Genomic DNA, 23,839 nt, shown 5'->3' on the forward strand with positions numbered 1-23,839 from the left:
AACATCGGCCCTCTGCGTCTTATTTCAGAACGACTGAATGCAAATTCATATTGTGACATTCTAGCGCACAGTATGATTCCCGAAGTATTGAATAACCATTTTCTAGATGGCTTTTTTCCACTTCCAGCAGGTAACATATTCATTGAATTGTCACCAAGATAAAATGATCAAATTTATTTTATTTTATTATTTATTTTATTGCGAAAGTTATTTTTTTCATGTTTGAAATCTTTTCAGGATAACAGTCTAATCCATAAAAGTGGTTTGGTTCAACGCTGGATAGAGGAGAATGGTATCCAAGTGCTGAATTGGCCCAGTAATGCTGCAGATCTCAACCGAATTGAAAATTTATGGGCTTTATGGAAAGCAAAGATTGATTTCACTGGTGTAGAGGATTATTTAAGAACAGATCCAGACCTTGCGATCCGCCTCATTGACTCGATGCCGAGACGGATACAAGAAGTTATTAACAACAACAGTCACTACACCTCGTACTATACAACAGGCTGTTTTCATTGATAGATAAATAAATCTTCCAGTCTAGATAGCGTTTTCTATAAATTTTTATTCGCATACTATTTCTTTTGATCAAATTTCTAAAACAAATAGCATTTACCGAATATTTTCTTATTTAGAGAAGAAAGAAACCTCGAATCTCAGTTTTTGTTACTTCTGAGGAATGGTAAATATAATAATGTGCTAAGAATTCCCAAATTAATACCATACAATTAGATTCATGTTAATATTTATGGAGATAATAATCAATAAATAACGGTTCTCACAATAGCGTAAATCATCTTATAAGCCGTTTCAGGTTAACTTTGCAGTGAAGGGGAGGCTACGAGGGAACCGCATCACTCGTTGCTATGGGAACGAAAGCCTCTTAACCAATGTATCGATGCGCGGCCTTGGTAAGGTATAGCGGATTCTCGCCAATCTCACTGAGAAAAATCTTTTCTTACGTGTAACATAATGAGTGTAAAAAAATTGCACAGAAATAAGTAATAATTATAGAATTAAAAAAAAAAAATAAAAAAAAAATATTGCCGATACTTTCAGAAATTAAAGTGAGGTTTCTCAAAATCATTTGTTTTGTTTTTTTCGATCTTTATAGTGTGCGCCAAGTTTAGGATAGTGGTTATTGGTGGAATCGTCTCGGCTAAAACCACGGCATTTTGTTTCATCCGCATTTTTTTCTTCTTTTTTTCCGCATTATTAAAAACTGGGGAATTGCAAAATGAAACAAAATTATAATATAAGAGTTTTCCGTCGAACATTGCACTATATTTTTTCTAAATCGATGAAATTGTCGTCACAAACTATTGCTTTGTGACACATCGTTTGAAATAATTACGGTATAAATATTCGTTCAATCACAGATATAAAGTCACTAAAATGAAGAGTAATTAAAAAAAGTTTGTTTTTCACCTCCATAAAATAAAAACTATTCATTTTTTAACAGCGCTAAATCCAAACGCTCGCGTAGCATCTGGAGTATATTCATCGTTCGAAACTTGTTCGGTGTTTTTTGCCCTGTAGTGAACCTTCAAAAATTCAGTTTCTCAATGTTGGTATAGTGTCCCCAAACACATTTTCACTCATATCTCTCTCTCATTTTTATACTTACGGCGATGAAATTTTATTTTTAGGGTAAATGTGCGATGCGATAAATCAGATAAGATGGAAAACATAAGGGTTTGCATTGAAGGTTTTGAAGTTTGAACGATAATAAATATGTAGATAACCCTTCGTCGAAACGAATTGGACATAGTCGGGTAGAAAATCACAAACCATAAATTTTGGTGAAAACCGCTTCATTCTACAACTTTTAAAATCGGTCTTTTCGCTATCGTTCGGTTAAAAGCTGTGCGTATTGGTACCACGGTGCATATCAATAAAATACTATATTATATGCTTCGCCAAGAGGTCTAATCCCTCGGTGAGGGACTTTCTATGACATCAATGCGCTTTTGTTGTACCTCTGTGTGAAGAAAGTTTCTCACTTAATCAGATAAGATAATATAATAATGTGCGCCAATTCTGGTATCGAACTCGCGACACCTCTAAGCATTCTTTGGTATACATATCTACCTGACCTCGAGAAAATCGCAATTGAGAATTAGCATAATACTAAATCTCCTTCTTCGAACTCGTGTCGTTTGTGACCCGCGTATAGGTGAAAACGTTACGTAAATTTTGTCGGTGAGAGAGGAGCGGGATCGAATCATAAATAAATCTGCTCCATATCATCTTGTGAAAATTCAGTAAAATAAATAAAAGGATATGTTTAGGCCGTGCACACTTTACATGGCCTCCGATTTATCAGAAGTAGCTATGGCATCATAATTGCGTTATCCTCGAAAGAATTGTTGAAAACGCATATTACGCATGAAAATAAATAAATAATGTAACGATTAATCGGAAGAGGTTTTGAAAGGAGAAAAGAGTTTATCACTTTATTCGAACAATTGCCGGTCAACAACATGTAATGGTTCACTCGAGGGACAGTAATAATGTGCGATGTGACATCAACGAAACTTAAACAAAAAAACACAATAGAAGATGCGTTTTCCGGCCGCCGATATGTTCAAGCTCGAGAAGAATCAATCACTACAAGCCGAAGGAAATGTTCGCGAATGATCGATACACATTAATATTATTTCGAGGAGAACCCAGGCTAACAACAGAATTCGGCGTGTTCACGACTATGTATATAATGAGTGTGTAAGGGTGCGATCTTGCGGTCTCGAATATATACGAATCGATATGTACCCACGATCAAGTAGAGGGCCTTCGAAAGGCCTACCGCCGACTCTCTTCTTGACTGGCAGAGCGTTTCTGGATGTCTTCGGCGGCCAATTCACCAGAGTTCGGGTAGCGACGCCAATGTCCAGCATTGCACGTCCCGGCTCCCGACCACCACTGATGCATGTCCGCGTAGGATTTGTGGTAGAGAGGCGCGTGCAGCAGAGCGCACATCCGACACCAGAAGTACGTGTTGATGAACTCGCCGGTGCCCTTCCACTCGAAGTACTCGTTGTACAGGGTATCGTTCTTGTCCAGCAAGTGCAGGTAAGCCGCCAGATCCTTCGGAGAGGCGAAGTCGTCCACGTGAATGTAGGAATGATGCGGCGCGGCCCTCTCGTAGTCCTCTGGCCTGGCTCCCATCACGATGGGCACGATGTCGCGGCTGCGGAAGACAAAAGAAAATCGAGTTAACGTCGGCCACATATTGTAATACGTACATTCTAATAACATTACTGCGCGAATGCGAAACATCATTATAAGATACGCCGCGTGGTTATAAATTTGCCGGTAACGAGGAACGAATCGTTGACACAAACGCCAACATCTTTGTTATAGAAACGACGCAGCTCTAAAAGGTTGTCCGAAAATGCTTTTATTCATGCGCGTGGGCGGATTGCGGCACAAAGCGACTCCGAAGTTGAAAACATTCGTCTGCAGAATTTTCTCTGTCGAGCGGGATTAAACGTATTGTTCACGAAGGCGAGGAAACGCGCGCTCACGCACAGAATCAAACAATACTGCATACAACAGAGAGAGAGAAACAGAGTGATTAAACGCAGGGTCGAGGCGGATCTCTCTGAGGCAGATTAATTATGAACGCTTTGCATGGCTCCGCAAGAGATTTGAAACTCGTCGCGAGTTGCCATCCACATTTGTAATTCCTGCTGGCTCTGAAATTTATTACCTTGCGATTGAATCCTTGTTGCATTTTAGCCAGAAAATAATACTGTACATTCGTGAATATATAAAAAAGAAAAAAAAAGTAAAAACGGATGCGTCTATGACTATTTCTCTCTTCAGAAAACTTTGACCGCGAGACACCAAAAATTATGAAACGGATAATTTCCTGATCAATCACTTTCATGAAATATAAAAACGTTCTGTATTCATTCCCCCCCCCCCCTCTCGGAGCGGCCCAGGAAATTCAAGGAAAAACCCATATCAATCGATTATCTACTCTATAATATAAGATCACGAACTCGAAAAGGACCAGTTTCTAAGCAACGAAAATTAGTGACGATTTTATGTAACGGAAGTCGGTGACGTTGTTTAAGGGACGGAAATCTGCTACGTTTTTGTGTTACGGAAGTCGGTTACGAGTCTGGGTCAAATTTTCATTTTACTCCTGAACACATCGGGAACCGCTTGACCTGTAGGGACCAAGTTTTGTGAATGTACCCAGAGGCATGTATACATCACCAGTACTCCCAACACACAGGGTCCGGGTACCCAGGGTGGGGCATTGGACAGATCTCTCAATTGGGAAATTGACAGGTTTCATTTTGAGTCGAGGATGAATACTTGCTTCTCATTGCGCACTGTGCTGTATTGCTGATTGTGGCACTGCAAAAATAATGGTGCATTGCATATTGCAGTGCATAGCGCGCTGTATTGCTCATTGTAATGCAGCGTTTAATGCGTATTATGGTGCATTGCGTAATATAAGTGTTTTTTATAGTGCTTTGCTTATTGCGATGCATCGCATACTATGCTGTATTGCTTATTTGTGATGTAAAATATTACTGATTACACACATTACTGATTGTGATGCTTTACGTGTTGTAGTGCACTGAGCGCTGTATTGCTTATTCTAATGCAATGCTTATGGCTTATTATGGCTCATTGCGTATTATGGTGCTTTGTTTAGGGCGATGCATCGTTTATTGTGCTGTATTGGACTGCATTGCTTATTGTGGTGCACTGTAAATATTGGTCGGTTACGCATTGTTATGCATTACGTATTTTAGTGCCATATTGCTTATTCTAATGCAGTGCTTATGGTGTGTTGTAGTGCATTGCTTATTGTGCTATATTGGCTGCGGCGGCGGTGTATTTGTTATTGTGCTGTATTGCCGATGGGGGGTAAATTAAGCAGTGTTGTTTTGCTTATTGTGGTGCATTGAGTATTGTGCTTAATGTGGTGCACTGAATATAGTGGTGCATTGAGTATTGTGCTTAATGTGGTGCACTGAATATAGTGGTGCATTGAGTATTGTGGTGCATTGCTTATTGTGGTGCATTGCTTATTGTGGTGCATTGCTTATTGTGGTGCATTGCTTATTGTGGTGCTTTGAATATGGTAGTGCACTAATTATTGTGATGTATTATGTGATGCTTATGGTGGTGCAATAAGCACTGTGCTGTATTGCCGATGGTAGTGAATTAATTATTGTGCTGTATTGCATAATGTGGTGCCCTGAATATAGTGGTGCGTTGTTTTTTGTGGTGCCCTTAATATAACACTGCATTACTTATTGCACTGCATTGCCTAAAATGGTGAATTGCTTATTGCACTGAATCGCGATGGTGTGGCATTGCGTATTATGCTGTATTGCTTATTCTAATTCATTGCTTATTATGGTGCTTTGCTTATGTGATGCATCGCGTATTATACTGTATTGCATATTGTTATGTATTGTGGTGCATCGCGTGCTGTATTGCTTGTTGTGGTTCGTTGCTAATTGTTATGCATTATAGTCATCGCGTGCTGTATTTCTCATTGCAATGCAGTGCTTAGTGTGTATTGGGCTGTATTGCTTATTGTGGTGTACTGCAAATAGTTGTGCATCGCTTGCTTATCATTTTTCAGTGGTTATGGCGTATTGTGGTGCTTATTGCGATGTATAGTGCTGTATTGCGTATTGAGCTGTATTGCTTATTGTGGTATGTGTTGCGTATTGTTATGTATTACGTGTTGTAGTGCATCGCGTACTGTATTGCTTATTATAATGCAGTACGTATTGCGTATTGTGCTGTATTGAATTTTGTGCTGCATTGCACGTTGTACGTACATCGTGTGCCGTATTGCTTATTACAATGTCGTGCCTACTGCTTACTGTTGTGCACTGCAATATGATGAATGTGGTGCATTGCCTATTGTTATGCATCAATGCAGTATGCGCATTGTATGGTACATTACGTATTGTGCGCTGCTGATTCTGGTGCATTGCGCATTGTTATGCATCACGTATTTTAGTGAATTGCATGCTGTATTGCTTATTGTAATGCCGTGCTTATTCCGTATTGTGCTATATTGCTTATTTTAATACATTGCGTATTGTGCTGTATTGCTTATTGTAATGCGTATTGTAGTGCAACGCGTGCTGTGTTGCTGATTGCAATGCATTGCGTATTGTAGTGTATAGCGTGCTGTATTGCTTAATCTAATGCAGTGGGTATTGCTATTGTGCTGTATTACTTATTGTGGTGCAACTGCAAATACAATGCTGATTTTAGTGCATCGCATGCTGTATTGCTTATTATAATGCAGTCCGATGCAGCCTGTATTGCGTATTGTGGGTGAATTGCTTATTGCGATGCTTCGCTGATTGCAGTGCATTGCTGATTTTGGTGGTTGTTGATTTGGACTGTTATGCATTACGTACTATAGTGCATAACGTGCTGTATTGCTTATTGCAATGCAGTTCTTATTGCGTGTTGTGGTGCATTGCGTATTATTGTGCTTTGCTTGATGCGATACATTGCGTTTGCGTACTGTGGTGGATTGCATATTATACTGTATTGCTTATTGTGGTGTACTGCAAATAATGGTGCATTACTGATTGTAATGCATTGCGTAATGTAGTGCATCGCGTGCTGTATTGCTTATTTTAATTAGTGCTTATTGCGTACTGGGGTGCATTGTTTATTGTGGCGTACTGCAAATAGTGGTGCATCCCATATTTTAGTGCATCGCGCATCGCGTGCTGTATTGCTTATTGTAACGCAGTGCTTATTGCGTATTACTGTGTTTTGCTTAATGCGATACATTGCGTACTGTGCATATTGTGCTGTATTGCTTATTGTAACGCAGTGCTTACGGTGTATTGTGGTACATATTATGGTACTTTGCCTATTGCGATGCATCGCGTATTGTGCTGTACTGCTTATCGTGTGGTGCATTCTTTATCATGGTGCACTGCATATAGTGGTGGATTGAGTATTGTGCTCTATTGCCAATGGTGGAGCTTTGCGTGTTGTGATACACCGTATATAGTGAATTACTACTTAATTTGCTTTATTGCTGATATGGTGGTGCATTGCATATAGTGGTGCATTACTTATTGTGCTGTATTGCCTATCGTGGCGTATCACGTATGTATTGCGGTGCATCGAGTATTATGTTGTATTTATGATGACAGTGTATTGTTATCGAAATCAGAGGAAACTGGCAATTGAATAACTATTTTCGCAGGCATTCGCAGTGACTGAGGAATATTTTGCTTTATAATGAAAGATCTGACGAGTGGTTAGGAGGAGTTGGAGGGGGGGGGGGTTATACGCCGAAGGCGTCAGGGGTGCTTTCACCCCTATTTTTATAATAAAAATTACATATTGAATACTATTTTTAATCCCTTAACGAACGCGTCCCTGTGCAAATGTAAAAAATACATTCGAACTTCCTTCCGGATGCTTTATTGGTAAAAATAAAATTGTCTTTTTCCTTTCTTTCTCTTCACCTCAGCATTATCTTTTTATCTTTTCTCCTTAGCTATGGTTTGACGATTGAAAAAATATACTAAAACACACATAAGGAAAGGGAGAAAGAAATGAAACCTCTGCAATAGGAGGAAAAAAAGTGATCGTTATATAAGGCCCCTTTCACACGGAGCGGACGCGGGTCCGCATACCCTTTCACACGAGCACTAAACGCCCGCATCTTTAGTTTGAAATTCGTGAATAAAAACTATTTTTTCACAATTTTTGTAATTATTTTTCTCCTTCACCCCTTATTCTGTGGCCATAGACAGCCCAGAGCCATTCTTTGGTGATTTAATCTAGAGCCCATAGAATATGGGTATAAAGATGCTTTCACTCCGATCCTCACAAGTAGTCGATGGGGGGAAAATATCTTAAAAGATTTTCAAAAGATTTTGAAAAAAAAAAAATCTGTCTTTTCGGAAAAATATCAAAAAAAAATTCCAAAAACATCCAATGATGTTCCAAAAAAAAACAAAAAAACAAAAAAATTCAGGAGATATCAAAGAATTTGCAAGTAGAAAAAAAAAGGGAGGGGTGGAGACTTTCAAAATGCCTGTGCTTAGAAATATTCACATCACAATTCTGTCTTAGGCCGGGATTACACTATAAAAGTTCGTTTACAGAACTTGAAAAATGCAACCAATAGGCGAATCAGTTAAGTTCGCTCGAATGTAAGGCCGGTATTACACTATGAAAGTTTGATAAAATCCCTTTTATAAAACTTGAAAAATCTAACCAATAAGGTTATTGGTTACATTCTAGAAAATGCAATCGTTGACCTTATTGGCTGCATTTTTTAAGTTTCATAATAGGACTTTTATCAAACTTTTATAGTGTAATACCGGCCTTAAGATGTGTTTATTGGTTACATTTTTCAAGTTTTATAAAAGAATTTTTATAAAACTTTAGAGTATAATTCCGGCCTTAAGTCCGGATTACACTATAAAAATTTTATATACAAATACAAATACAACGCCACAACAGGCAAAATGCCCAACGAGGTGGCTGATAAAAAGATGCCCATAAAAATATGGTTGTCATATGTTTCAAAAATACAGCAACCCAATTAAAAATGCAATTAACACAAATTACAAACAATATATACACATGATAAAATATTATACAATGCCCATAAAGAATACTTATGGTTGTCTTATTCTAAGAATGGATAGCTTCTCGATTTACCCCAACATGTTTATCGTATTTCTTTTTAAACGTGTCAATTGTGTTACAATTTACTACCTCCGGGGGTAAGCTATTCCATTTATTAACAACCCTATTGGAGAAAAATTCCCTGCGACACCATAACCTTGCATTGTCCCTCACCAATCGATACTGGTGTCCCCTTGTAAAAGCAGTCGATTGGCGGTGTACTAAAAGTTCATGGTCCATCCTATCCATCCCATTGAAAATTTTGAACACTTCGATCATATCTCCTCGACACCTGCGTTCATCCAATGTAAACATATTCAAAAAATGAAGTCTTTCTTCATAACTCAAGCCCTGTGTGCCAATAAGGACACGCGTAGCTCTTCTCTGCACCCCTTCAACCAAGTCTATGTCCCTCTGTAGGTATGGTCTCCAAAACCTTACAGCATACTCCAGTCCAGGACGAACTAAGCCTCGAAAAAGCGGAAGAATGACTTTAGGAGAACGCGAAGAGACCTTTTTGAAAATGAGACCAAGCATTCTATTCGATTTTTTGACAACCGCTGAACAATGTTCAGAAAACTTAAGTCGCTCGTCAATGAGAATTCCCAAATCGGTGACTCTAGTTGCATCCGGGATAGTGACACCATTCAACTCGTAAGAGAACCGTGGGTTGTTCGAACCAAAATGAGCGACCATGCACTTATCTACGCTAAACGTCATGCTCCATTCATTTGCCCATGCTGCAATCTTGTTTAAGTTGGTCTGGAGCAACTCCCTATCGCTTTCATTTCCGATTACCCCCATTAGCTTCACATCATCTGGGAATTTGCTAGTAATTCCATCGATACCCTGATCGAGTTTGTCGATAAAAAGTGAAAAAAGTATGGGGCCAAGGACACTTCCCTGAGGAACTCCACTTGTGACGTCTGTCCAACCAGAGAATTCCCCGTTCACCATAACTCGTTGCGACCTATCTTTTAACCACGATTCTATCCAATTCAGCAAGTTGCCCCCTATTCCAATCTCGTGTAAACGCTTCAAGAGTTTGCCATGTTGGACCCGATCGAATGCCTTCTGGAAATCAAGGTAAACAACGTCGACATTTTTGCTCTTACCCAAAGCCTTAGTCACGTAATCATAGAAGCAAAGGAGGTTAGTTACACATGCTTCCCCTTCCTGAACCCATGCTGATTATCCGACAATACATTATTCTCGTCTATCCACTTCACAAACTGCCTTTTGATGATAATTTCCAAAATTTTCGAGAGGGAGCTCGTCAAACTCACTGGACGATAATTAGACACCACTTCTCTACTACCCTTCTTAAATATCGGAACAACGTTAGCCAGTTTCCAATCTCTCGGGACGATACCCTCAGCAACACTACTCCTGTATATCTGTGCGACTGGCCCCAACAATTCATTAGCACCTTCCCTGAGAACCCTGGGATAGATATCATCTGGTCCTGGTGCTTTGCTTGCACATACATTTCTTAGAAGATTTAGGACCTCCACGTCTTCCACTTGAATATCGTTGAGCGTTTTATTACCCCATGCAACACCCGTATATCGAATATCATTATCTCCATTAAAAACCGACGCGAAAAAGTCATTGAAAGCACTACACATGCCTACATTGCTCTCTACTTTTGAGCCTCCTATCGAGAGGGGGCCAACTGTCCCCTTACATCCATTATTGACGTATCGAAAAAATGATTTTGGGTCAGAGCCAATGTTATCTGCCAACCTAGATTCAACTTTCTTTTTACTATCCCTTATCGCTTTCTTCAACAGTCTTCTTTTATCAGTAAACAATGATAGGTCACATCGTCCACTTTTATACTCTCTGAATACTCTTTTCTTTTCAAGATAAAGGTTCCGCACGCTATCCGTGAGCCATAGAGGGTGTGATGTACAAACACGCTTTTTTCGAACAAAGGGTATGACGTCGTGCAAAACAGAGGACAGCTTCGTACTAAATTCTTCCCATTGACTTACCACCCCTACTGATTCCAACCGGTCTTTGAAAACTTCCGCTAACCTTCTTCGCAAAACATCAAAGTTAGTTCTCCGAAAACAAGGAACCAGTCTTTTGTTATCAACCTTACCCGAGGAAAAGTTACAGTGAAATCTGACGATACGATGATCACTGGAAGAAAACTCTTCCCCCACCGAAACATGTTCAACTAGATCCTCAGAACTAGTAAGAACTAAATCCAAAATAGCAGTACCCCTAGTGGCTTCTGATACATGCTGATACAAAAAATTTTCGAGCACCAACTTAAGAAAGTCTCTTTCATACTGATTTCCAGATGAAAGGTTCTCCCAATCAATACCCGGGTAATTGAAATCCCCTAGTATGAGAACCCTCTTTCGCTTACACATGTAGGAAATTTCATCATGCATTTTGGCAATGTAGTTTTGATCCCTATTCGGTGGATTGTAACAAACCCCAACAATAAGCTTATGACGTCTTTTGTTCTCAAGTTCAACCCATATGGTTTCAATATCACTTCTCTGCACGTTACTCTCTAGCCTTCAAACAGGATTTCACGTATATCAACACTCCACCCCCTTTCCTATCAGATCTATTTCTCAAAAAAAGTATCGTATCCGGAGATGTGTAAGTTATATGTTATAATTATTTTTTTTAAAAATAACTTTCATAAACTTTTTAGCGTGAAATCCCATCCTTAGATTAGTCACTTCTGAAATATAAAATTTCATTTTTTTAAGTTTAGAGACTTAATATCGAGTAAAATATACTTGTAGGTATCGAGGGAACCACCAAAAATATTCAAGTGCTAGGGTCTTCAAACGACTTAATCCGGCCCTGAGTGAACACCGTACGTGGATAACGTTGTTTAATAAAAGTATTTTTTTTAAAGTTTAAAAAAAGTAACAGTTAAAAAATTTAAAAAAATAACAAATATTTAAAATAATATTTCAGATATTTATATTTTTAAGTAATTTTAAAAATTTAAAAAGAAAAAAATTAAAATTTTTAAATTAAATTTAAAAGTTATTAAAGTATGTAGTCAATTAAATATTCGTAATGGCTTATAATTTTGGTCCCGTCAGTGGCCGTTGTTGGCAGGTTTTATTGTATAAAATTGTGAAATATGGACAAAAAGCAGTTAAAGTTGCTATATCTCCATCTCAGAAGGAAACGGAGGGATAGACGTATGTGGGTACATCCTATTGGAGAGGTCTTTTTGCTCTCTCGGGGATGTTTATTTTGATCTTAAGCATGAACCTGTTTATGCGCCGTCATCTCCTTCCGTTTAGCTAGAATTCCTCGGAAATGTTGGATGGTGAAGTGGCCCTTCAAGCTTGTTGAAGAGAGAAAATCTTCGCCACGAATGTTTGTTGAACTAAAGAAATGAAAACTACCGTAACACACAAACAAGATAAAAATCAATCGATGTTGAAAATCGTGGAAGCTATGGAGCATTCAGTCGACGTACTTCTGGGAGTTTGCTGCCATCTATTGATAAAACTACATAATCAAGTATACGATGCTACGATAAGAAAAGCACTGCATATTAAATTTAAAATAGTGGTTGAAAACTTCCTATTTTTAATGTTTAATGAACCCTCCCTTAGAATTTCCTACAAACGCCGAAAAATTGGAATAGAGAATAGAATATTTATTTTCTTGGTTCGATATCATTCGAAAAACAATCAAGTGGCAAAACTTCAAAACCATTTACAACGCACATTCATAAACTTCACATATTAGATCGACTATATATACAGTAGGTAAAAATAATTAAGAAACAATACCAATCAATAAAAAATACAAATCACACATGCATGTGCTCTGACTCTACCAAGTGCATGGACCAGCAACGCAGATTACGCAAAAATCAAGACCCTCACAATTCGAATAAACTTTTATATCTGACAGAAAGAGAAAACATTTTTTCATAGTTTCGTAGAACTTGAAAAATTCTGTCATTGTTTGTGAGTGGGTATTTAAATCTAAATATTTTAATATGTAGTAGTTATGAGATCGACAAGGAAGGAAGATGTGTTTCCAGAGCATTTTCATCGCAAAACGTACATGGCATTGACGGAAAAATAGTCACAGTATTACCGCCGATGTGTATTCTGCCCAATCCCAGCCGTAATTGAGCATGGTATCTACGTTGGCAAAACGTTTCTCCCACGAGGCACCGGTGGGATTCTTGAGTCGCAGTGGTGTAGTCGGTAACGCGCTCGACCGCTGCAGTAACTGAGCATAAATTCTCTTATGGCATAATAAGTATTTATCAAATCCGAAAGCTTGTTTAAGGGTTTTATACTGAGGAAAGCTAGTTTTTGATTCAAAATGTATGAATAAACATATTGTATACTTTGGTCGCAAGAGATCTGGAGTATTTGTGGGATGTATTTGCCGAGTATAAAGGGGGAGTCCTGGATCTCCTTCATAAAATTCATTCCGCATTCATCAAAAATATTCCAGATTGATATTGCCCAATCACGTTTGGCCACAAATTTACTAGACATATTTTCGGTAGTCTGTCTACCTGTGATGGCATTTTCAAAATTCGTATTAGGAAACGAAGTAAAAGTTTTTTAAAAAGGACTGACATTCTTGGTAAACCAAGCTCTGATCTTAGAATTTACTCCGTTTTCCTCGGGAGGTGCAATAGTTTTCTTGCGAAAATATTTAAAATTACGTCAAAGTCGTTTATATATTCAGTGACCCAGATCGGAGTGCCATATGAAAGAGCAGAAGTCCCAAGAGATGAAAATAACTTAAGAGCTACATTAATTGATGTACATTTCGTTTTAGTAAGAACTAGCCAAATCGCAGAAATAGCATTTTTACCCTTTGAAATAAATTTTTGTTTGGCAAAAGTAAATTTCCCAAAGGAAGAAAATGGTATTCCCAGATACGTATAGGATGACACCACTTGGATGGGTGTTCCCGGGAAATTCCATTTTTCGGTTTTTTAAAGCCTTCCACCCCCCCCCCCCCTAAATACCATAACCTTCGTTTTATTAATATTTATTTCTAAACTACATTACAATTAGCCAAATTGTTCAAGGATTTTAATTTTCTTTTGTAAGTCTATCACACTTTCGGATGCAATCTATTTTTTGTCCGATCCATAGGGGTTGGGTATTGGATTGATTTTTTCAAGAATTTTCGATTAAGTCATTAAAATACTCAAATATAGACTGAATAAGTTAGGAGAAAAAATTTCACCCTGTAGAATTCCACGGGTTACTGGTACTTTATTAGTTAGGCCAAAACTTGTTCTCACTTGCACTTTATTTTTCGAATACATATTTTGAATAATCCTGATGAAGTGTTCACTGATGCTTTCTTCTGATTTTCTATCGTGGCCCCCTAGAATATCACAGTACCGCAAGGGAGCCATATGGCCCCAGGTTGAGAACCACTGTTCTAGACTGAAGCCAACGAATCCTCTTTCCTTAGAGCTCGTGTGCGCCGAAGGGGCCCGTGCATGGACAGCTAAACCTAACTCAGGCCGAAGCTCACTATTTCTGACACTGCCACTAGATGGCGACTTATCCAAAGATTATGTCACTCTCTGCTATATCACTACGAAGGTTTCGACAGCTTGTTGATGCAAAGATAATTCCGGGAAAGAAAATTCAACTGGCCTTGCGGGTTATAGTCTAATGGTCTGGGGCAGCGGTTCTCAAATTTTTTTTACTCACGGAGCCCTTTTTGGCATGTAATTTCTATAGAGCCCCGTAGGACTATTTTTTATTTATTCATCAAAAAGTTACTCATTTATTTTTATTATTTAAAAATATTTATAATTATTTTTTTCACATTAATTGTTATTTTTAATATTTTCTTCGAGCGGCCGCGGAGCACCGGTTGAGAACCGCTGGTCTAGGGGCAGTGTGTGTGGTTCGCAACCTTTTTCCCTTCCCGCACCCCCTTGGATGATGGGGTCATTCAAGTATCACGTCAGCATCGGGGAGGGGGTGGGGGTTTCGGATTTGCTGACTTTTGTTGACAAGGGGGAGGGGGATTTGAAGGTTGCTTACGTCATCAACCACCCTTTTTGAAGATATGAAATATTCTAAGCTGCTGACGAAATTTTGCTAACAGGGGGAGGGGGGGTCAGTGTTTTGCCGACGGGGGGAGGGGAGGGGGTCAAAAATGGCTAAAAATGTGCTTACTTAATACTTGTATGGCCCCTATACGTTTTATACTGTTAGAAAAAATTCAGGTTTTTTTTTTCTGTAATTGATTACATTAATTACTCAGTAATTAATTTCTATGAATTATTTTATTTCTTGTTTATAGTATCGTTTAGGCTATGACAAATAAATTCCTATTTTGGCTTCATTTTTCTTGAAAATTAATTCAAAAGCGACACTTTCAAATAAGTGAAGATTCATATTCAAGGAATCTTTTTCCTTTTTGAAATCTGGAAAAAAAGATTCACATTCAATAGTTCTTCACCTATTGATTCCAGCTACGGCAACTATAAATTAGTGTTTCTTTGACACTTGACTGAATTTTTTGACGTTTTTCCTGAGTCATTTGTGTTCACGACAGTATCAAATCTAAATACAACATGCTAATAATACGAAGTACCGATGTGAAGTAGTTTAAGTAAATTATGGTATTTTTTCTGAATCGAAATACACTGCTGGCCACCCAAATTGCAACACCAAAAAAGACAAGAGATATCGCAACAATATTTATTTTGTAGATAACATGTTGACCAAGCATCAAATGATTAAATTTATAGACTTCTGTGAAGTGTGGTTCCTGCCAAAATCAGTAGCCAGAGTAGCCGCCATTGTTGGAGATCACCGCTGCCACACGCCTCGGCATTGATTCAAAGAGACTTTGGATGTGTTCTTGGGGTACAGCAGACCAAGCAGCTTCCACGCGTTGCCAAAGTTGATCTGGTGTGGCAGCTGGGGATGTAATCTGGGTCAATCGTTGAGCAACCATGGATCACATGTTTTCCATCGGCGAAAGATCCGGAGAGCGAGCTGGCCAGGGAAGCAATTCAATCTGGCGATTGACGAAAAACCTTCGGACAATGCGTGCCACGTGTGGTCGCGCATTACCCTGTTGAAATATGGCTGTGGGCAAGCCCTGAAGGTAAGGAAGGACAACTGGCTCCAACACCTCGGAGATGTAGCGCTGGCTTTTTAAAGTACCGGCAATGCGTACTAGAGGAGTGCGAGAGTGATATCCAATACCGCCCCATACCATAATACCCGGTGCAGGACCAGTGTGGCGGTGCATAACGCAGCTGTTCAGCATCCTCTCTCCTCGGTGTCTCCAGACTCGAATCCGACCATCGTGGTGTTGCAGACAGAAGCATGACTCGTCAGTAAAGACAATTTAATTCCATTGTGCCGTCCACGTCCTTCTTTCATCGCACCATTGGCGGCGGAGACGTCTGTGGTTCTGCGTCAAGGGTAGACGAAGCAATGGACGTCTTGCGGACAGACCACTCTGCTGTAAACGGCGTCGAATGGTACGCGCAGACACTGGATGATGCGGTACAGACTGAATGTGCTGTGCTATGGTTCGTGATGTGGCTGAGCGATCCGTCACTGCCATACGCACAATACGCCTGTCATCACGTGAAGTGGTGCTCTGAGGTGGATGCGATCGAACACGTCGGTCCGTCGTACCCTCCTGCATCCAACGATCACATATCCGCATTACAGTTGTTTGGTTTCGTCCAACACGACTACCGATTTCCCTGAAAGATAATCCACAATCTCGGTAGGCCACTATCCTTCCTCTGTCGAACTCGGATACTTGATCAAAAGATGATCGTTTTTTTGAAAAAACCACAAGAAAAACACAATTGCCGTACTTCAAATCGTCGAAATCTCCAAGCCTTAAATAGCGCTTTGAAGTGGCGCCACAGGCGCGCGTGATGTGCGTCTGCGCTGAAATTCTAATCATTTGCATATCTCACCTCCGCTAATGCATGTTGTAAATTTCATATTATTTGCATGCTTCCTTCAGGGTGTTGCATTTACGGTGGCCAGCAGTGTAGAAAACAAGTACGATCGCTAATCGAAAAATAAACTTTTACTACGCAGTATTCGTGTGACACATTTCTGTGAGCAGAAGTCAAAATATTGGTGCGATTCATTTTTTTTTAGGAACTGAAAAATGCTATTTTTATCATTTCAATTTTTCCTGAATAATCATCCAACCTATTGCAATTCCCCGCGCCCCTTGGAAACTACTGCTCTAAATCCTGGGGTGATAATTCTGGAAAGTATTCTTTTGACCTCAGAGAGCACCGAAATTTCCTGGTCAGTGGCGTCAGAGACGGGGCACACCGAAATTCTTATATGCGAATTGTAAGCAAGAGAAATTACGTTACTTTACAGGTTTTTCCAACGTTGTCGGTTATTTTTCACGTCAGCATAAACGACCGATCACCAATGCCTATAGCATAGTACATTAGAACTGAAATTTGAATGAGACGTAGTTTGTGACCAGAGTCACATTTTTGTAAGCAGAAGTCAAAATATTGTTACGATTCATATTTTTTTAGGAACTGAAAAATTCAATTTTTATCATTATTTCAATTTTTTTGAATGATAGTCAACATATTGCAATTTTTTTCCCCATCTCGCACCTCCCAAAATGCTCTCCCGCACCTTCGGTTGAAACCACTGGTTAGGGCGCTCACCTGGCAAGTGAGAGAACGTGGGTTCGATTCCCCTAAAGGCCAGTTGAATTTTCTTTCTTGGATTTATCTTCGCATCAACCAGCTGTGGAAACCTCTGTAGTAATAGCGGAGAGTGATATCTTTGAATAAATAAAACTATCTTAAATTGTATGAGAAGGCAGGAGAGTAAAGGCAAGAAAGAAGACGGTTCCATTTTCTGATTTGATCGAATAGAAAAATGGAAAGACTTTTTTTTAATTACAATGCAGCATTTTAGCTTTCCCCAATGACTGGTGGAAGCCATTTCGTGAAAGAGCCTAAAACCACGCATGAAACAAAAACCAACAATTTTTGGAAATCTGCAGTTAAGGAAAACGAGAAATGGCTCCTCATTCAATTTACGATCGATCCCATATTCGATCTCGAGGTTTTTTTACGCGAGACGTTTTCTCTCTCTCTTATTGTCTGATCATTGTTTTCTTCCAAGACACGCACTGACTTTTTTCCTCCCGTCCTTCTTTCTCATAGACGCAATCAGTTAACGGATTTTTTTTTTTTCTAAGCAAAAGTTTTGAGTTCTCATCGAGGAAATGAAATTTCGGAAGTCGAACGATCGCTACAATTACTCCCTCAAAATAATCACGGGTATTTATTTGGTAATTAATTTGATTACTACGGAAGAGATCAACCAAAAAAAAAAAAAAAAAGATTTTTTTTTCCTCCATTCGATCGGGATTATTCGAAGATTCGAGTGTTGTCATCTCTAAAATATCGGAATTTTTAAGGATCCGCTCCCCAGCCTTTTTTTATTAATGGTCAAAACAGAAAATTTCCGGCTTTCCTCGATAATTTGCGGAAGTAAAAAAAATAATCCATTATATTATTTCTTTTTCCGGTTGGTAACGTACGAACTCGTAATGTAGAAACCGATATCCAAAACGCGTGTCATTTAATGTAAAGGCCATTAGCTTCCATCGTTCAGCGACGAGGGTATTATTATTACGCTGTAGGAAACGTGCATCGGTAGTTCTTTCGAAACCGCATTTCCTTTATTTTTGTCGCGTTTAGAACATCGATAAGTAAATTGTAAAGATGAGAGAAAGAGTGTTTCGTGAAAACACACACACACACGCTCGATACCGATGCATATATAAATGGCTTCTCTTTCTTATCGAAGGATGGTGCGATCGGGAGCCCGTTTCCACGAATACGCCTTTCTGATCATACATATTACGTAGGTATTTATTTCCACAGGAATGACGGACCATTTATGTTCTGTTTTCCACGACTAGGATGAATGAAAAATAATACTTCGCGCGTGTGTATCGGTTGTTTCTGTTTTTGTTTCTTGAGACGGTGTCGGTTGCCATTCGTCTAATAACACATAACGGTAATATTGAGTCCTTCTATTAAAATGAGGTATCGAATATCGATGCAGTTCCCCATTCGGTTATTCGATTTCTTCGCGTTGCACCACCCTTTACCTACATTTGGCATACGTCTTTTTTATTCACGTAATCCATACAACATACAAACTTTGTCGTCCGAGCAGACATCGTTTTCTTCTCTCGTATTCGTTTCTCCACCAGAACGACAAGCATCGCTTTGGGAAATGGCGACTATTTCCTCGCAAAAGTGGTTTTGGATTCTCGAAGTTGTTTATGGAAAACGTCAGGAAAAAATATTCTGGAATTCTTTTTTTTAAATTTCAAAAACCAGTGACAGCAACGCACGCTATGAATGCATCGTTATAAAATAGGACGTATGGCGTGTTATTATTCAGATCAAAATTAAGAGGACGAATAGAAAATCACTGATGCCGATTGGGCAGTTCAATTAGTAAAATTGGAGAAAAGTATTCGATAGTGTTCATTCCATAAACTCCACCCTCGAGTGAACGGGTTGGGTCTGTGAAACCCATGAATTTCTCTGATTTACCGACAGATGGCAGGAACAATTTTCTTGAGTTACGAAGTTTAGTACGAAGCTGTCCTCTGTTTTGCACGTCATACCTTTGTTCGAAAAAAGCGTGTTTGTACATCATGTCTCCTATGGTTCAAGGATAGCGTGCGTAACCTTTATCTTGAAAAGAAAAGAGCATTTAGAGAGTATAAACGTGGACAAGGTGACCTATCGTTGTATACTGATAAAAGAAGAGGGCCGAAGAAAGCGATAAGGGATAGTAAAAAGGAAGTTGAATCTGGGTTGACAGATAACCCTTTTTTAGATGCGTCAATAATGGATGTAAGGAGACATTTCGACCCCTCTCGATAGGAGTGTCTAGGGTGGAGAGCAATGCAACCATGGGCAGTGCTTTCAATGACTTTTTCGCATCGGTTTTTAATAGAGATAAGGATGTCCAATGTACGGGTATTGTATGGGGTAATAAAATCCTCAACGATATTCAAGTGGAAGACATGGACGTCCTCAGTCTTCTAAAAAATTTATGTGCAAGCAAAGCACCAGAACCAGATGATATCTATTCCAGGGTCCTAAGGGAATGTGCTAAATAATTCAAGATATACAGAAGACTGGATGTTGTGAAGATATTTATTATTTCAGATGTTAATTTTTTAAGGAAGGAAAAAACTCTTCTCTGCCTCTACCGGGAGTCGAACCCGGGTCCCTCGATTGCCGTATATATCTTGTATTAACAAGTGGAGAGCGACATTCATGTCATGCTAAATAATTGTTGGGGCCAGTCGCACAGATATACAGGAGTAGTGTTGCTGAGGATATCGTCCCAAGGGATTGAAAACTTGCTAATGTTGTTCCGATATTTGAGAAGGGTAGTAGAAAAGCTGTGTCCAATTATATATCGTCAAGTAAGTTTCACGAGCTCCCTTTCGAAAATTTTGGAAATTATTATCAAAAGGCAATTGGTGAAGTGGATAGACTAGCAGCATGGGTTCAGGAAGGGAAAGTCATGTGTGACTAACCTTCATTGCTTCTATGATGACGTGGCGAAGGCTTTGGGTAAGGGCAAAAATGTAGATGTTGTTTAGCTTGATTTCCAGAAGGGATTCGATCCGGTCTAACATGGTAAACTCTTGAAGCGTTTACACGAGAATGGGATTGGGGCAACTTGCTGAATTGGATAGGATCGTGGTTAAGAGATAGGTCACAACGAGTTATGTGGGAACGGGGAATTCTCTGGTTGGACAGGCGTCACAAGTGTAATTCCTCAAGGAAGTGTCCTTTGCCCCAATATTTTCTTCACTTTTTATTGATAAACTTGATCAGGCTATCGATGGGATTGCTAGCAAATTCGCAGATGACGTGAAGCTAATGTGGGTAGTCGGGAATCGAATCAATAGGGAGTTGCTCCAGACCAACTTAAACAGGATTGCAGCATGGGCAAATGAATGGAATATGACGTTTAGCATTGACAAGTGCATGGTCGCTCATTTAGGTTCGAACAACCCACGGTTCTCTTACGAGTTGAATGGTGTCACTATCCCGGATGCAACTAGGGTCACCGATTTGGGAATTCTCATTGACGAGCGGCTTAGGTTTTCTCAACATTGTTCAGCGGTGGTCAAAAAATCGAATAGAATGCTTGGTTTCATTTCAAAAAGGTGTCTTCGCTCTCTTCCAAAGTCATTTTTCCGCTTTTCCGAGGCTTAGTTTGTCCTGAACTGGAGTATGCTGTGAGGTTTTGGGGACCATACCTAAACGGAGGTGTCGGGGAGATATGATCGAAGTATTCAAAATTTTCAACGAGATGGATAGCATAGACCCTGAGTTATTAATGAATAACCATGAATTATTCGCCGTCAATCAACTGCTTTTACAATTGACACGTTTTAAAAGAAATACGACAAACATGTTGGGGTTAATCGAGAAGCTGTCCATACTTAGAATAAGACATCCATAAGTATTCTTTATGGGCATTGTATATAATATTTTATGATGTAAACTGAAGAGCCAAAAAGACTGGTACAGGCATGCGTATGCAAATAAAGAGATATGGAACCAATCAGAGTACGGCGCTGCGGTCAGCGACGCCTATATAACACAACAAATGTGTGGCAGAGTTGTTAGATCGGTTACTGCTGCTACAATGACAGGTTATAGAGATTTAAGTGAGTTTGAACGTGGTGTTATAGTCAGCGCACGAGATATGGGACATAGCATCTCCGAAGTAGCGATGAAATTTGGATTTTCACGTACGACCATTTCACGAGTGTACCGTGAATATCGGGAATACGGTAAAAAATTAAATCTACGACATCGCTGTGGCCGGAAAAAGATCATGCAAGAACGGGACGACTGACGAGAATCATTAAACGTGACAGACGTGCAACCCTTCCGCAAATTGCTGCACATTTCAATGCCTGGCCATCAACAAGTGTCAGCGTGCGAACCATTCAACGAAACATCATCGATATGGGCTTTCGGAGTCGAAGGCCCACTCGTGTACCCTTGGTGACTGCACGACACAAAGCTTTACGCCTCGCCTGGGCCCGACAACACCGACATTGGACTGTTGAGGACTGGAAACACGTTGCCTGGCCTGGCGAGTCTCGGTTCCAATTGCTTCGAGCTGATGGACGTGTACGGGTATGGAGACAACCTCATGAATCCATGGACCCTACATGTCAACAGGGGACTGTTCAAGCTGGTGGAGGCTCTGTGATGATGTGAGGCGTGTACAGTTGGCGTGATATGGGACCCCCTGATCTAGTGCACCCATTCATGTCCATCGGGCATTCCGACGGACTTGGACAATTTCAGCAAGACAATGCGACACCCCACACGTCCAGAATTGCTACAAAGTGGCTCCAGGAACACTCTTCTGACTTTAGACACTTCCGCTGCCCACCAAAATTCTCAGACATGAACATTATTGAACATATCTGGGATGCCTTGCAACGTGCTGTTCAGAAGAGATCTCCACCCCCTATTACTCCTACGGATTTATGGACAGCCCTGCGGGGTTCATGGTGTCAATTACCTCCAGCACTACTTCAGACATTAGTCGAGTCCATGCCACGTCGTGTTGCGGCACTTCTGCGTGCTCGCGGGGGCCCTACACGATATTAGGCAGATACCAGTTTTTTTGGCTCTTCAGTGTATATATATATATATATATAATCTTCGGTTTTTATGACTGAATTTTTAATTAGGTTCCTGTATTTTATTTAAATATATGGCATCCATATTTGTTATTGGCATTCTTTTTCTCAGCCACCTCGTTGGGCATTTTGCCTGTTGTGGCGTTGTTTTTGTATATATTTATACATGGTGTTAATTGTAAAATTACTGTGAAGATGGGATATGAATGTATATATTCTCATATTATGAGGTTTATTTCACATACATTTAAAAATGAATTTTATTGTTTATATAATTGAGTTTCTGCTTCAGTATTATGTTATGAATAATTCAGAACTACCTAATTTAAATTTGCTATAAAATATTATAGCAACGGTTATTTGCATTCATTTTATGTTCATAATGTAGATGTATTAATAAAACACGAAAATACTATAAATATAGTATTTTATAGTATATATAAGTTTATAAATATTTTATGAAATATATAATTCAGTATGTGGATCTGTGAGATCCAACCCGTGCACTGGGGGGTCAAGTGCACAGTAAATACAGTGCGGGAAAAATATTTCGCATATGTATTATCATAATGTTGACAAGTGTGTTAAAGGAAATGACACGCAGTTTTCAAAATAGCTGGACGGAAATCGAAAAGCTTCGTTCACTAAATATCTTTTGACGGCTTTTGTCAAGACACAATGCGCGATATTTGTCACGTCAAATGTCGAGCTAAAAATTTACGGTCACCACAGACAGACAAACCGTCGTGTGATTTTTATGGAAGCAGATATTCCTGATAAATTGGATCAACAACCCACAAAAGACACGGCTATAGAAAAATGTTTTTATATGAAGATTTTCGTGGGAACATTTTTCTCTCAAATTTGCTTTTGTGTGTCACACAAGAAAGAAGTTTTTATATTTTCAAACTCTGTAACGAATTTTGAAACGTTTATCGAAAATATGAATAGGTAATACACAAGGCAAAATTTGAAATAAATGAAAAAAAAAATGAAATAAATCAAGAGCGTGCTACAGAAGAAGAAGCAGAATTTTTTTTACGCTCTAAGACGGACCAAGTGAGTCCCTACGAGCTGCATAATGTATGTATTGATTTGTTGTGTTGTCTTTCATTTGTATTTGTAGTTTTACATGGTACGGTGCTCCTGTGTTGTTAAAATAAAAATATTTTTTTTCAAAGAACGTCAATGCAATACCATAATCTACATCACAAAGTAAAACTACCTTATTCCTCATGTACATCACAACATATTTTTCAGATTACCAAAGAAAAAGTTAGGCCGTGACAGGAAATTGACGAATACGGGGGAGGGGAAATAGGAATCTTTCTTTCAAACCGAGCACAACTCAGGTCTATCGCCATGGACAATTTACTAACTAGTGAGTTGTGCCTAGGGTCGCAACTAGGGGGGGGGGAGCAGGCGAGTCTCGTGCCCCGGGCGCTGG

General features: G+C 39.3%; 1 protein-coding gene across 2 annotated transcripts in view; it reads right to left on the reverse strand.

Moving 5' to 3' along the window:
- Positions 1-2,428: 2,428 nt before the first annotated feature.
- The window catches only part of LOC149086568 (core alpha-(1,3)-fucosyltransferase-like), a 98,253-nt gene continuing 76,842 nt past the window's right edge, over positions 2,429-23,839 (reverse strand). For both annotated transcript variants that reach the window (XM_089230922.1, XM_089230923.1), the window contains one exon: positions 2,429-3,190. In XM_089230922.1, the coding sequence (XP_089087048.1) occupies positions 2,803-3,190 (388 nt within the window). In that variant the 3' untranslated portion in view covers positions 2,429-2,802. The remainder of the gene's footprint in view (positions 3,191-23,839) is intronic.

This window comes from Pholcus phalangioides, unplaced genomic scaffold (assembly GCF_987345545.1).
Source record: "Pholcus phalangioides strain wild (caught in Gottingen) unplaced genomic scaffold, Ppha-v1.0 ptg000004l_1, whole genome shotgun sequence".
In the NCBI taxonomy this organism is placed as follows: Eukaryota; Metazoa; Arthropoda; class Arachnida; order Araneae; family Pholcidae; genus Pholcus; species Pholcus phalangioides.